The sequence below is a fragment of the Callospermophilus lateralis genome, chromosome 19, assembly GCF_048772815.1.
Source record: "Callospermophilus lateralis isolate mCalLat2 chromosome 19, mCalLat2.hap1, whole genome shotgun sequence".
Taxonomy (NCBI): domain Eukaryota; kingdom Metazoa; phylum Chordata; class Mammalia; order Rodentia; family Sciuridae; genus Callospermophilus; species Callospermophilus lateralis.
The window spans coordinates 15,399,967-15,413,285 of NC_135323.1; the positions used below are offsets into that span (position 1 = coordinate 15,399,967).

Below are 13,319 nucleotides of genomic sequence, written 5' to 3' on the forward strand. Positions count from 1 at the left end.
GTTAAACCTAGGCATCCTGGGTCCCAGATTAAAAAATTAATCTGGCATAGGGCAGGAAGCCACCTTGTCACCTGGTGTCTGGAGAATAGCAGGCTCTGGAGGCTTGAGCCTGGCTGGGGGGAATCACCTTTGATGTGCATGTGCTAATAGGCGGAAATCCTTTGTGCAAATGTGCTGGGGGTATTTATTAATAAGGGTTTCCCTTTTTATTTTATTTAAAAAATTTTCTAGCAGCCCTGTTGAAATATATTTTACCTACCATACAATTTACCCATCTGAAATGTACAATTCAGTGGCTTTTAGTATATTCATGAAATTATGCATCACCAAACACCAAGAAGAAACCCCCATGCCCCTTAGTAATTACCCTCCTAACATCTCCATTCTGCCCTAGGTAACCAGAGTCTACTTTCTGCCTCTATGGATTTGCCTTTTCTGGACATATGGGATACATAGTCATATAATAAGTGGTCTTTTGTGTCTGTCTTTTCTCACTTAGCATAATGTTTTCAGAATCTGAGAACAAGGAAATCCAGGGCTTCATTTCTCTTTATTGCTGAATATTATTCCATTGTATGAATACACTGCATTTTAAAAATCCATCCACGATGGACCTTTTTATGCATTATTACGAATGATGCTGCTATCGAATGGACACGTTCTCATTTCTCTGGGTGGATACTGAGGAGTGGAATTGCTAGGTCACATGCAGACTCTGTGTTCTGACCCTTAGGCTTTTTACAAAAAAGGAGCAGCTGGGGCGTGGCTGGTTTGGGTTGGAGTCCTGGATCTGCCAAACTTGGCTACTGTTGGTCTTTTGGCAAGAAACCTCCTTTGCTTTCAGGGAACAATCCTACCTGCCCATCTGCCCTCACAAGTGGCCCTGAGGTGCAGTCACGATGCTGTCAGACAAGGGCTTCCAAGAGGCAGGACATTGGCTGGGGAATGTTGCTTTGATTACTATTTCCATCTTTCCCTTCCTCTCTAGACTTCAGCTGGTTGCAGGAGATCCTTTGCAGCTACTTTTTGCAACAGAGAGATTTCTGTAGGATTTTTTTGTTGTTGTTTGTTAGTTTCCTTGGTACCACATAAAGATAAACAAATAAAATAAAGTTTAGTTTCTTTCTTTTTTGTGGTGCAGGGGATTGAACTCAGGTCCTGTACATGTGAGGCAAGCGCTCTACCTGCTGAGCTGTCTCTCCAGCCCTGGTTAGTTTCTTTTACAGTTATTTTCTTTATTGATTATAGACATACTCCATGTTCCTTACAGAAAACAATGAAAGGCCAGCTATAATTGCTACTTAGGTCTTAGTATCAGGCTTTTCTATATTTCAGTACACATATAGAACAAATAATTAAATCTGACTTTTAATTACTATCGTAGGATCATGCTAGATATACTTTTCAGTAACCAGTTTTTCTTTAGCAAACAGTAGATCATCGTAACTTCCACATCAATAAATGTGGTTTTCTTTTTAAACATTTTTTTTTTTTAGTTGTAGGTTGACACAACACCTTTATTTTTCTTATGTGGTGCTGATGATTGAACCCAGTGCCTCACACATGCTAGGCAAGAGCTCTACCTTTGAGCTATAGCCCTAGCCCAAATACGGATTTTAAAAAAATATATATTTCTTTGCATGTGTGTGTGTGTGTGCGTGTGTGTGTGTGTGTGTGTTACTGAGGATTGAACCCAGGGGCACTCTACCACTCCACTGAGCTATATCCCCAGCCCTTTTTATTTTTTTTTTTAATTTTGAGACGGGGTCCTCTAAATTGTTGAGGCTGACCTCTAACTTGTAATCCTCCTGCCTCAGCATCCCGGGTAGCTGGGATTACAGGTGTCCACCTTGTGCTGTCATGTTTTTTTGATGGTTTCATGACAGTCCATTGTATGAACATATTGTAGTTTTTTGAAGAATTGCCTCTTGGGCTGGGGCTACAGCTCAGTGGCAGAGCACTTGCCTAGCATGTGTGAGGCACTGGGTTCGATTCTTGGTACCACATAAAAATGAACAAATAAAATAAAGGCATCCCATCCATCTACAACTACAGCTACAAAAAATAAAAAATTAAAAACACAAAAAACCCACTTGTGAGGCTGAGATAGGAGGATTGCGAGTTCAAAGCCAGCTTCAGCAACTTACTGAGACACTTGCAACTCAGTGAGACCCTGTCTCTAAATAAAATATTTTAAAAAGGGCTGGGGAGGTGGCTCAGTGGTTAAGCACCCCTGAGTTCAATTTCCAGTACCAAAATACTAATACTACTACTACTAATAACCCCACAAATAACTGCCTCTTGTGGGCTACTTGGGCTGTTTCCTTATTTTCTTTTTGTTTCTTGTTGTTCCTACATGCAGTGCTGGGTTTCCCTGAGAGCTGACAGAACCTCTGGGTCCACACGGCACAGTGTGAGGCAGCCACACAGCACCGTGGGCCTCCTCCTACCTACCCCAGAGCTTGGCCGCGGTTCCTCACTTCTTCCGACTTCTCTCATTTTCTTGTTAAGTTTGGTGCAAGCCTATTTCTATCCTCCAGGAGGGAAGAAGAGTCAGGATGACTCAGAACTGTATTTCTTGGAATCTACAGAAGTAACATTGGGTCAAAACACCCACTTGTGAATGTCCCAGCTGACATTTCAAGGTCGTGTCACTGAGCCACTGGCTGCTGAAGACCTAGAGGCCTTGATTTCTGTGTCAGTGGTGATACGATAGGAACAGAAAATGGCAAAGCAACAATACCATCCTCACATGCCAAAAAAAAAAACAAAACTGCAAACGTCTCACCTGCTCATCTGGCCTCATTCCCAGCATCCTCCAGGAAATATCCTGGTGTTGGTATTAGTATTAAATTTTAATTTTTTCTTTTTGTTTCTGTATCTTCAGGCTTTGAAGAACCAAAGCCTTTCTGTTCTACAGCCAGGGTTTTATTTTACTTCTTATGAAACATCCTCAGCCCCTCCTTCTACGTGAGATTAATCAGCCACTCATCAGTGTGGGAATCTTCGGAACGAGAGCATATTCTACTCTTAGGAATCATCTAACTGCTGGGGATGCAGCTCAGTGATAGAGTACTTGCCTAGCATGTGTGAGCCCTGAGTTCCAGCCCCAGTAACACACACACACACACACACACACACACATACACACACAAAATCATCTAATCCAGTGATTTTTTTTTGCTTATTAACTTTGATCTACACATACAATACCTAGAAACATTCTCATTGTGAAGGTCAAGCTAAAGTTTCCTTGATTGACTTCTTATTTTCTTCTATATTCGGAGATAGCCTTTATGTCACTTTGGTGTAAATCTTGTTAGCATTTTTTTAAAATGCATTTACACATATAAATATACATGCACCAAGGGCTGGGATTGTGGCTCAGTGGTGGAGCACTTGCCTAGCAAGTGCGGGGCCCTGGGTTTGATCCCCAGTACCACATAAAAATAAATAAATAAAGGTATTGTGTCCACCTACAACTAAAAAATAAATATTAAAAAAAAATAAATATACATGCACCTAGACACACACAATCTTAGAAAATCCTTAGCAATGATCTTCGGGTTGTCTCCACCAGAAAATGGTGTGATAGTGTTTGTTATTCTACATCTTGTCTTTTCCCCCTAAGCCATAGGTCTTAGGAATCATCTGTGTTGGCACCTTGTTCTTTGTAGTGGCTGCATATGAAAGTCACCATCGTGCTATGGATGAGCAGGTGCTTTGCCCTTGACTATGAGAGCATTGACAGCCCTTGGCTGACTTACCCAGATACACCTGGGTAGGTGCTGGAAATGGCTGGGCCACAGGTTAGTGCAAGAGAAGGTCCGCAGCCATTGCCAGATGCTCTCAAAGGTGCCAGTACCTCTTCTGCCCCGCTCAGTTTGTCTGAGAATATCCACTGTCCAAGCCGCTATCCTGATAGTTTTCCTGACCCCACCAGTGACGTTCAGCTCACGTGGGGTCACCTCTAATGAGCATTGCTACCTCAGGAGCCAGTTTCTCAAAGGAGCAAGGCAGTGTGCCCACCCCAGGTTCAGGGACTACAAAAGGCTTGGCCCCCAGAAGTCCAAACCTGCTTCTTCCTGCTCTGTAAACAAGGGTGTAGAGGTTCCACTGTGCTGGTCTATAGTGGTAAGAGCAGACCCAAGGACCCGGATGTTAGTACAGGACTTTTATATTGTGCTTAAAAAAAAGAAAGAAAGAAAAGAAGAGTCAATTGCATTAAATCCACCCATCGCCAATGGCATGATTTTGTGGGTTTTGGAAACAAGGTGATTTTGACCCTATAAAATACCACACCCTCTAACGGTGAAATACTTTCTTCCTTGACTGGTTTATTGGTTGGTGCCCTGCCATCCAGCCAGGTGATTTCTGGAGATCATCCTCCCTGATCTGAGGCCCAGAGAGCTCTGAGTCTCTGGCAGAGATAGGATATCTGGATAGACAGACTGAGCAGGATGTCCTGCTGACTTCTCAGACTGACAGGCAGGGGTCAAAGGCTGGCCTGACCTTTTTGAGCACCTGGAAGATGAGATGGCACTTTTTTATTTTTGTATTTTATTTGCAGGGCTGGGATTGAACTTAGGGCTTGCTCATGCCAGGCAAGTGCTCTACCACCAAGCCACACCCTCAGCTCTGTGGTACTTTTTTTTTTTTTAAAGTATAGGGATCGAAATTCAGAAAATGCTTTTAAAATGTAAAAATGTCTGCTGTGGGGTCATTTATAACAGGGAAAAAAATCAGTAACGAGTTCAAAGTTGAGCAAAGGAAAATAGGGGTGTAGTTAAGTCAATAACAATGAACTCGACAGATGATTATTCTCTTCTTAAAACAGGCTGCAAACTGATTTGTCAATTTCACAATTACTTGATATAACGTTCCTGAAAAATTTAAGTGACTGTTCACAGAGTGTAATTTTTTTGTTTGTTTGTTTGCTTTTTGTTACTGGGGAATAAACCCAGGAGCACTCAACTCCTGAGCCACATCCCCAGCCCTTTTTTGTATTTTATTTAGAGACAGGGTCTTGCTGAATTGCTTACGGTCTTGCTATGTTGCTCAGGCTGGCTTGTGATCTTCTTGCTTCAGTCTCCCAAGCTGTTGGGATTATAGGCATGCTCCACCATGCCTAGTTTCTCATGGAATATAATTTTTCAAGAGCTTTTTTGGAAGAGAACTAGACAATTTATATATATATATATATATATTTGTTATCGTTGTTTTGGGTTTTTTTTAAGTGCTGGGAATTTAACCCAGGGCCTCACACACGCTGCACCACTGAGTTATACCCTGCAACTCCCAGATGTTAAATGTGATCCAGAAATTACATTTAAAAAAAAAAAAGAAAAAGTCCTACTGAGATCTTGCATGAACGTGCAGAAGTTTAGAAACAAGCATGTTCACTTCAGTGCTGTTTGTACTAGGACCTCTTGGAGAGAATCCAAGTACCCATCCACTGGAGGTTAGACAAATACCTTAGGGGACATGTACACAGTTATATGTCCTACAGTCCTGGAAAGGTCAACCGGGCAGTCTGTGCACATGACATGGAAAGCCATCCAAGGTCCCACGTGAACTGGGGGAAGTAAGACGCAGAACATGCCAAGTGCAGCCCCGTGGCTCCTAAATACAGGTTTCTGTTGACAAGGCAGAGGGAAAACTTGCAGAGTGGCTGCATCAGCTGTCAGCTAGCTGTGGTTTTCAAAGGCAGGGGGCGTGGTTAGGGAGGATTTCCACTTTATAGTTCAGAGTTCCATAGTGCTTACAGTTTTTACTCAAAGCAAACCAATCAAGGTCACTGATTCCAGTCTTCCTAAAAATGAAAAGAGTGCATGGTGCAGCCCTGTCTGGGCTGGAGTCCCTGAGAAGCCAGACCCCTGCAGAGGCTGGCCAGGGTGGCCGAGGGATCCTAGTGGGGGCCTGGGGAGGCCTAGGATAGCTGCTCCTCACATTCCCTCCCATCTTGGAGCTGCTGTGGCCCACCACGACAAAACAATGTCCAGCCCACCATCTAGTCTCCCCCATGGCTCGGCCTCTGGCCTAGAAAGAATCAGTCTCCCACTGATTCTGGAGAGACCAAAGGAAGAGATTCAGGTTCTTTAGGACGAGAGAAGAAGAGAGTTGGTACCCACCATGGGTGTTAGAGTTCATTTGGGACAAGAAAGATTGTACTTTGGCATTTTGGGTTTGCTTTTTGGTGCTACATATTGAACCCTGGTCCTCACCCATGCTAAGCACATGCTCTTCCACCAAGCTACACCCCCACCTTTCAGATAAAATGAGCTTTTTCAAACAAGAATGGGATTACACCAAATCTTAGCCTGTTTTCTGTTGCTATAACAAAATAACTGAGGCCAGATAATTTATAAAGAACAGATTTATTTGCCTTACAGTCCTGATGGCTGGCAAGTTCAAGAGCAAGGCACCAGAATCTGGTGAGGGCATTTTGGGCTGCATCATAACTTGGCATGGTGTCTTCTATTCTTTTTTCTGCAGCGCTGGGAATGAACCCAGGGTCTTACTCATGCTAGGTGAGCACTCTGCCACTCAGCTGCACCCCCAGCCCGGTACCTTATTTTCATTGTCAACATTCTGGCTATAAGTGAAAAGGTGTATAATTAAAAGAGATGTCACTCTGTCCACAAGAACGTGAGAACAAATAGGGTCTCTTGGGGACTGTTCCTCCCCAGGGGAAATGGCAGGGGGAGAGGAGGCTGGGCCACTCCTGGACTAAGCCTCATGTTCCCTTTGCCTTCTGCAGGAAGCCTGGAAGCATGCAATTGAGAAAGCCAAGCACATGCCCGACCCCTGGGCCGAGTTCCACCTTGAGGACGTTGCCACGGAACATGCTACTCGCCACAGGTCAGCGGCTTGTCTTGGGAGTTCTGGGACCCAGGGGTCTAGGGAGGCCCTGTCAGGGAGGCCCAAGTACCCTTGGAGTCATAGAGAAGGGAGTAACTCAGGTCAAGCACCCCAATCTGGAAGCCCAAGTTTCAGCTTTTGGAGCATTTTAGATTACCAAGTTAGGGTTGGTCAACCAGTGAAGTCTATGCAAATATTCCAGAATCCAAAGAAATCTGAAACCTGGAATGTTTTGGGCCCCATGCCTTTTGGATAAGGGGTACTCAACTTTTAATAACTGTGGACAATATTTGAGTGTTTGTGCATGCGGCAGGCACTACGCATTATCTCACTGAGTCCTTCTAACAGTCTCACAGGGTACGTTTTGGGCAGATGAGGCTGAGCTATGCTGCAGTAACAAATAACCCAGGGGTTTCATGCAACAAAGTGTATTTCTTACATGCTGTGAAGTGGGGTGAAAGTTGAGGGCTCTTCGGAGCAGCTTGGGGGTCTAGGTTACTTCCACTTTGTGGCTCCATCATCTCAACTTGTGACCCCACAACTGCCACTAAAGGGAAGGATAGCATTGAGGAAGCACAGTAGCTTTTCAATGCCTGCTTTGACCCAGGAAGTAGCCTCCGTTTCTATGCATTTCAATAGCAAGATCTAGAGGCTGGGCCCCACCTCTTCCCTTAGGAAGATCATGTTTTGATTTTGCCTTCTGAGATGGGCGCTGGTCTCTGCAGGTACAACGCTGTCACTGGGGAGTGGATGGAAGATGACGTTCTGATCAAGATGGCATCTCAGGTGAGCTGGGTCCTGGGCTCCGAGGGGACAAGCCCGAATAGGCTTCCTCCAGCAAACCTCAATATCCCTGCACCCTCCCCTCCACTTCCGCTTCATTTTTTTTTTTAAGAGAGAGAGAGGAGAGAGAGAGAATTTTAATATTTATTTTTTAGTTTTCGGCGGATACAACCTCTTTGTTTGTTTGTGGTGCTGAGGATCGAACCCGGGCCGCACGCATGCCAGGCGAGCGCGCTACCGCTTGAGCCACATCCCCAGCCCTTCATTTGATTTTTTGAACCTTGGGAATTCTTTATGTGATAGTTTGCGTAGTGTGCCTTTAAAAAATAGCTTTACTGAAGTATCATTCGTATGCCAACAATTTGCCCTTTTAAAGTACATAGGGCTGGGGATATAGTTCAGTCTTGGTAGAGTGCTTGCCTCGCATGTGCAAGGCCCTGAGTTCAATCCCCAGCACTATATATATATATATATATATATATATATTGCTGGGTGTGGTGGCACATGCCTGTGATCCCAGTGGCTTGGGAGCCTGAGGCAGGAGTATTGGGAGCTCAAAGCCAGCCTCAGCAACTTAGCGAGGCCTTGTGTCTAAATCACATACAAAAAATGGCTGGGGATATGGCTCAGTGGTAAAGTGCCTCTGGGTTCAATCCCTGGTACCACAAAAAAAAGATAAATAAAAAAAATTTTAAAGTATAAAGTTCAGTTATTCTTAGTTTATTTACAGGGTTATGCAACTCTTACCGTTATTAATCCCAGAACATTTTCACCTTCCCTAAACGAAATCCCGTGCCTACCATCGTCACTCTTCATTCCCTCAACTCCTCCCACCCCGGCAACCACAAATCTAACTTCTGTCCCTGTAGATTGGTCCATACTAGACATTTCATATCCTAAGAGACCCTATATCATAAATGACTGTTCTTGCCTAATTAGAACAAACTTTTAAAAATAGAAAAAGAAAAGACTGTTCTTGGGGCTGGGGCTGGGACTCAGTGGTAGAGCACTAGCCTGGCATGTGTGGGTCACTGGGTTTGACTCTCAGCACCACCTATAAATAAATTAATTAAATAAAGGTTCATCGACAAGTGAATATATTTTTTAAAAAAGACTGTTCTCAGCACTTTGGTTGAAAATCTGTTAACTGTAAATACATTTATCAGTTTTTAAAAATTGGAGGTCACTACCCATAACTGAGCTATTGAATAAATTCAGAAGGTTGTAACCAGCCTTTTAAAAGGTAGAAAATAGTCCTTCCTGCTCAGTGAGGGTAAGGATCATCTCAGGAAGCTTTTTTTAGTGTAACATGCACAGCTTGGCTGGGGCATAGTTCAGTGGTAGAACATGTGCTCAGCATGCAGGAGGCTCTGGGTTGAGTCCCCAGCACCAGAGAGAAAGCTTATAGCTTGATGAATTTTCACAAAGTGAGTGCACAGATCAAGAAACAGAATATAACCAGTGCTTCCAGAAGCCCATCTCATGCTGTTCCCTCCCCGCAAGTATAAGCACTACTCTGATTTCTATCACCCTAAATTAGTTTTGCCAAAAAAAAAAAATATATATATATATATATATAAAACAATAATAATAATAATTTTTTTCAGGGCTGGGAATGGAACCCAGGGTTTCGCACATGCTAGGCAAGCACCCTACCACTGAGCTACATCTCCAGCCCCATTTTTCCAGTTTTTACCAATGGAGCCACACTAACTGGGTTCTTTTGAGTATGGCTTCTTTTACTTAACACTTTACATTTATTCTCCTTGCTGTATAATATTTCATCACATGAACAGACCTAGTTGATTTCTTTAGTATATTAGTATATTGTTGATGACATTCATCTTGTTTCCCCCCCCTTTTTTTTTGAAATAGTATGTTAATTAGTTTTCTGTCACTGTAACAAAATACCTGAGATAATCAACTTAAAAGAGAAAAGATTTACTTTGGCTCATGGTTTCAGAATTTTCATTTTATGGCACTTGGTCCTATTTCTTTGGGCCTGTGGCAGCACAGTACCTCATGGCAGGAGCATGTGGTGGTGGAGGCTTGTTCACTTCATGGTGGCTGGAAGTAAAGAGAGAAAGAAGAGGGGCTGGGGTCCAACTATCCACTTCAAGAGTATCCCTCCAGCGACCTAATTTCCACTCCTAGGCTCTACTTTGTAAAGGTCTTACCACTTCCCAATAGTGTACTCCTCCCTGTTTCTTAGTAGCTCCGGGCTGGAAGGCCTATCAGGCTTTGGTGCTGGGGTGCAGCAGGGAGGGCTTAAGGATATTAGGATTGAGATGAGGTTCAGGGCATCTTCTGAGTGGGGGGGTGAACATCTCCTGCCTCAGGCTTGCTTCTGAGCAGGACCTGGGGACTGATAACTCTCTGTGTGGTGTCTTTCAGCCGTTCGGCCGTGGAGCAATGAGGGAGTGCTTCAGGACGTAAGTGACTCAGCCTGGCGTGTGGGGTTCTGCCCAGACTTGGCCAGGCTCCTTAGACCTAGGAAATTGGGACATTTTCAGCTAATGACTGGAGACAGTGACTTCTGCCTTTTTAAAGCCCAAGATCTGCGAGGCGTAGTGGTGCATACCTATAATCCCAGTGACTCAGGAGGCTGAGGCAGGAGGATTGCTAGTTTGAGACCAGCCTCAGCAACTTAGGAAGATCCTAAGAAACTTAGCAAGACCCTAAGCAACTTAGCAAGACCCTGTCTCAAAATAAAAAAATAAAAAGGGACAGGAGGTGTGGCTCAGTGGTTAAATGCCTCTAAGTTCAATCTCCAATACCAAAAAAAAAGCCCAAGTTTCTCTCCATCTGGAGTGTATTGGACCACACCTTGGACCTGGCTGTGGGGATTGGGCTCCAGGAGAACAGGGTCAAGGAAAGGGCATAGGAGAACTTCAACAGTGACCCTACCCCTCCTCCTAGCTCTTTAAAGTGTGCGGTGGAGTGGGGACGTCCCTCCCACCTCTGCATTTCTGCCTCCAGTTATCCATGTCATGTCAGGTAGGTCCCCAGTGAACCACAAGGTGCCCAGACAGGCCTCCTCTCTTTCCCCAGGAAGAAGCTCTCCAACTTCTTGCATGCCCAGCAGTGGAAGGGAGCCTCCAACTACGTGGCCAAGCGCTACATCGAGCCCGTGGACAGGGACGTGTACTTTGAAGACGTTCGTCTACAGATGGAGGCCAAGCTCTGGGGGGAGGAGTATAATCGGCACAAGCCCCCCAAGCAGGTATGACCCGCTGCCTGCCTCCTTCCCACTGCAGAGCCGTGGGGACAGCGTCTGGGGATGGGGCATGGTGGCGCTAATAGGGGCCTTTCTTCACCTTCTAATAACAACCCCTATTTGAAGAGCACAGTGAACCACGTACCTGATATGCAGAGAGTCATCTGTTCCTCGAAACCGAGCTCTGAGGTTGTAATGTTTTTAATTCCCATTTCCAGATGGGATCGGTTAAGTATTTTTGGTTGCAAATGATGAAAACTCACTTGACTGGTTTAATTCAAAAAGGGAATTCATTGTTTCATGCATCAGGAAAAAAAAAAATAGTGTCAACTATAGGCGTGGCTGGATCCTGGACCAAAGTGAGGTTATCAGGACTCTTTCCCCATCTCTGGCCTGGCTGTTTCCCTGTGTTGACAACACTCTCAGGCAGCCTTCAGGGTCACTTTCTGTCTTCTCATCAATCCTGTTAGAATGGCGATACTTACTTTTCCTTAACTTCCAGTGAGAGTCTCAGACTTGGATTTTATTGGTTCTGATGAGCTCAGATGCCTATGCCTGAGCCAATCACAATGACCAAAGAAAAAGAATATGCAGATTAGGCCTATTTGAGCCATGTGCCCACCCTTGGAGCCAGGAAGGTAGGGCATTCCACCCAGGCCACCTGGACAGAGGCTGGAGATGCAGTGGTTTCCAAGAAAAAGCAGGAGGAGTGGGGAGTGGACACAGCATTGGCTCCCTGAGGAACTCGGAGCTCAGTGGGGTTAACTGACTTGCCCAGCTAGGTGGGGATGGAGCCACAGCTCAAATCCAGGCCTTCCCACTCTCTGCCAGGGTTGGCCCCTTCACTTGAGACCAGGGTTTTACAAGAATGAGTCCAAGCAGAACTTTCCATTGCCTGTGGGCACTTGAGGAATCATTGGTTCATGCTCAGCCTTCACTGCTTGACCACTACTAGATACAAGGCACCAACTCCTCCGTGTCTCAGAGAGTCACATTTCCAGGCAACCAGCAGAATCTATGGAGCACCTGCTGTCTGCAAAGCCCTTGATTAAGTATATTTGGAGTGGATACAAGAAGTTCCCATTCTCAGTGGCTGTGATCGCCTTAGAATTTGGCTACACGCTGGTCTTGATCTGTCCAATCCTTGCATGGCTAGCTCCTTCTCCTAGTTCAGGTCTCAGTTCATGTCTTACCTCCTTGCCAAGGCCGTCTGTGACCACCCTAAATGAAGTCACCCTCTAACTCTCACCGCCTCTGCCAAGTTATTCTGTTTTATTGTATTTTCTTTTCTTCCGAGCAGTTAGAGCTTTCTGGAAGAGTCTTGTGCATGTAGTTAATATTTTAGTTGCTTTCCCCTGAAGGCAGAGATTTGGGTATCTAGTAAATAGTGATGTGATTGAATTCAGGGAGCGAGATAAGTGTGATTGTTTGAGCAGGTACTGGCTGTCCACACAACCTGTCCCACTGCCCCTTGCCCAGGGAGGCCTCTGGCCCAGCAAGTGGCCCTACCAAAAGCATCCATGTAGAGATAGAGCCAGTATGGGGGGGGGTGGGAGCCCTCTGAGAATTGACCTTCCCCTTCTTGCCTCAGCTCTCAGCTTTGGCTTCTGTGACCTCTAAAGCTATTGTCCGCCTACCTGGTGACTCAGCCTCTCTGAACAGTCATTTTCTTGGAAAACCCAGACCTGGTTCCTCCCATGTTGTGGGTGGCACTGAGGGTGGCGGGTGCTATGGGTGAGTCCTTATGTAGCAAGATAAAATATATAAGCCACAGGTCTTCCCTAACCACTTTTTAAACTCTGTGTGGCATTTATACGTTTTCTCCTACATGTAGCATTAAACGTATACTTTACGAAATTTCCAACACAAACAACAAAGTTCCTCATAATTCCCCATTGCAGGGAGAGAACCTCTACAGGTTGGCATAGATGAATAAACTCATGTCCGCTGTTGATAATGATGTTGCAAACATCGACTGACTCCTTTGTGTATCAACAATTTAATCTTTGTGTTAAGTCTGAGATTCGCCTCTCCACAGGGAAGAAATTGAGGCACAGGTGAAATAGTGCACTACTTACTATTCATAGTATTAGTGGAAGGCACAGGCTAAGTTGCTGGCAAACATTCCTGCAAACATGTTTATGAAAAATGGTTTCTCTCTTGCTCATGCTTTGGGGTGGCTTAAAGTGGGCAGGTGCCTCACATCCTTTAAGTCGTCGGGAGGCCTGGTTTCTTCTGTCTTGTGATTCTGCCCTCCCTGGGGTTGCTGTGGGCCACAGGGTTGATTCTGGCTTGCCAGCAGAGCCCACCTTGCAGGGCAGGCTGCAGCTATGGCATTGCACCTGCTCCCTTCCCATTGGTTGGGAGTGGTCATGTGACCGCCATAGCTGCAAGGGAGGCTGAGCAATGCCATCCCTTTGTGATGCATCTTGGGGATAATTAGTAGTTCTGCCACAGT

At 45.0% G+C, this 13,319-nt stretch overlaps 1 protein-coding gene across 1 annotated transcript in view; it reads left to right on the forward strand.

Annotated features, from left to right (window-relative positions):
• Eef2k (eukaryotic elongation factor 2 kinase) overlaps positions 1–13,319 on the forward strand; it is a 52,948-nt gene that overhangs the window by 16,840 nt on the left and 22,789 nt on the right. Inside the window, exons 3-6 of the mRNA XM_076840023.2 lie at positions 6,761–6,861; positions 7,587–7,647; positions 10,039–10,076; positions 10,696–10,867. Coding sequence (XP_076696138.2) covers positions 6,761–6,861; positions 7,587–7,647; positions 10,039–10,076; positions 10,696–10,867 — 372 coding nt within the window. The remainder of the gene's footprint in view (positions 1–6,760; positions 6,862–7,586; positions 7,648–10,038; positions 10,077–10,695; positions 10,868–13,319) is intronic.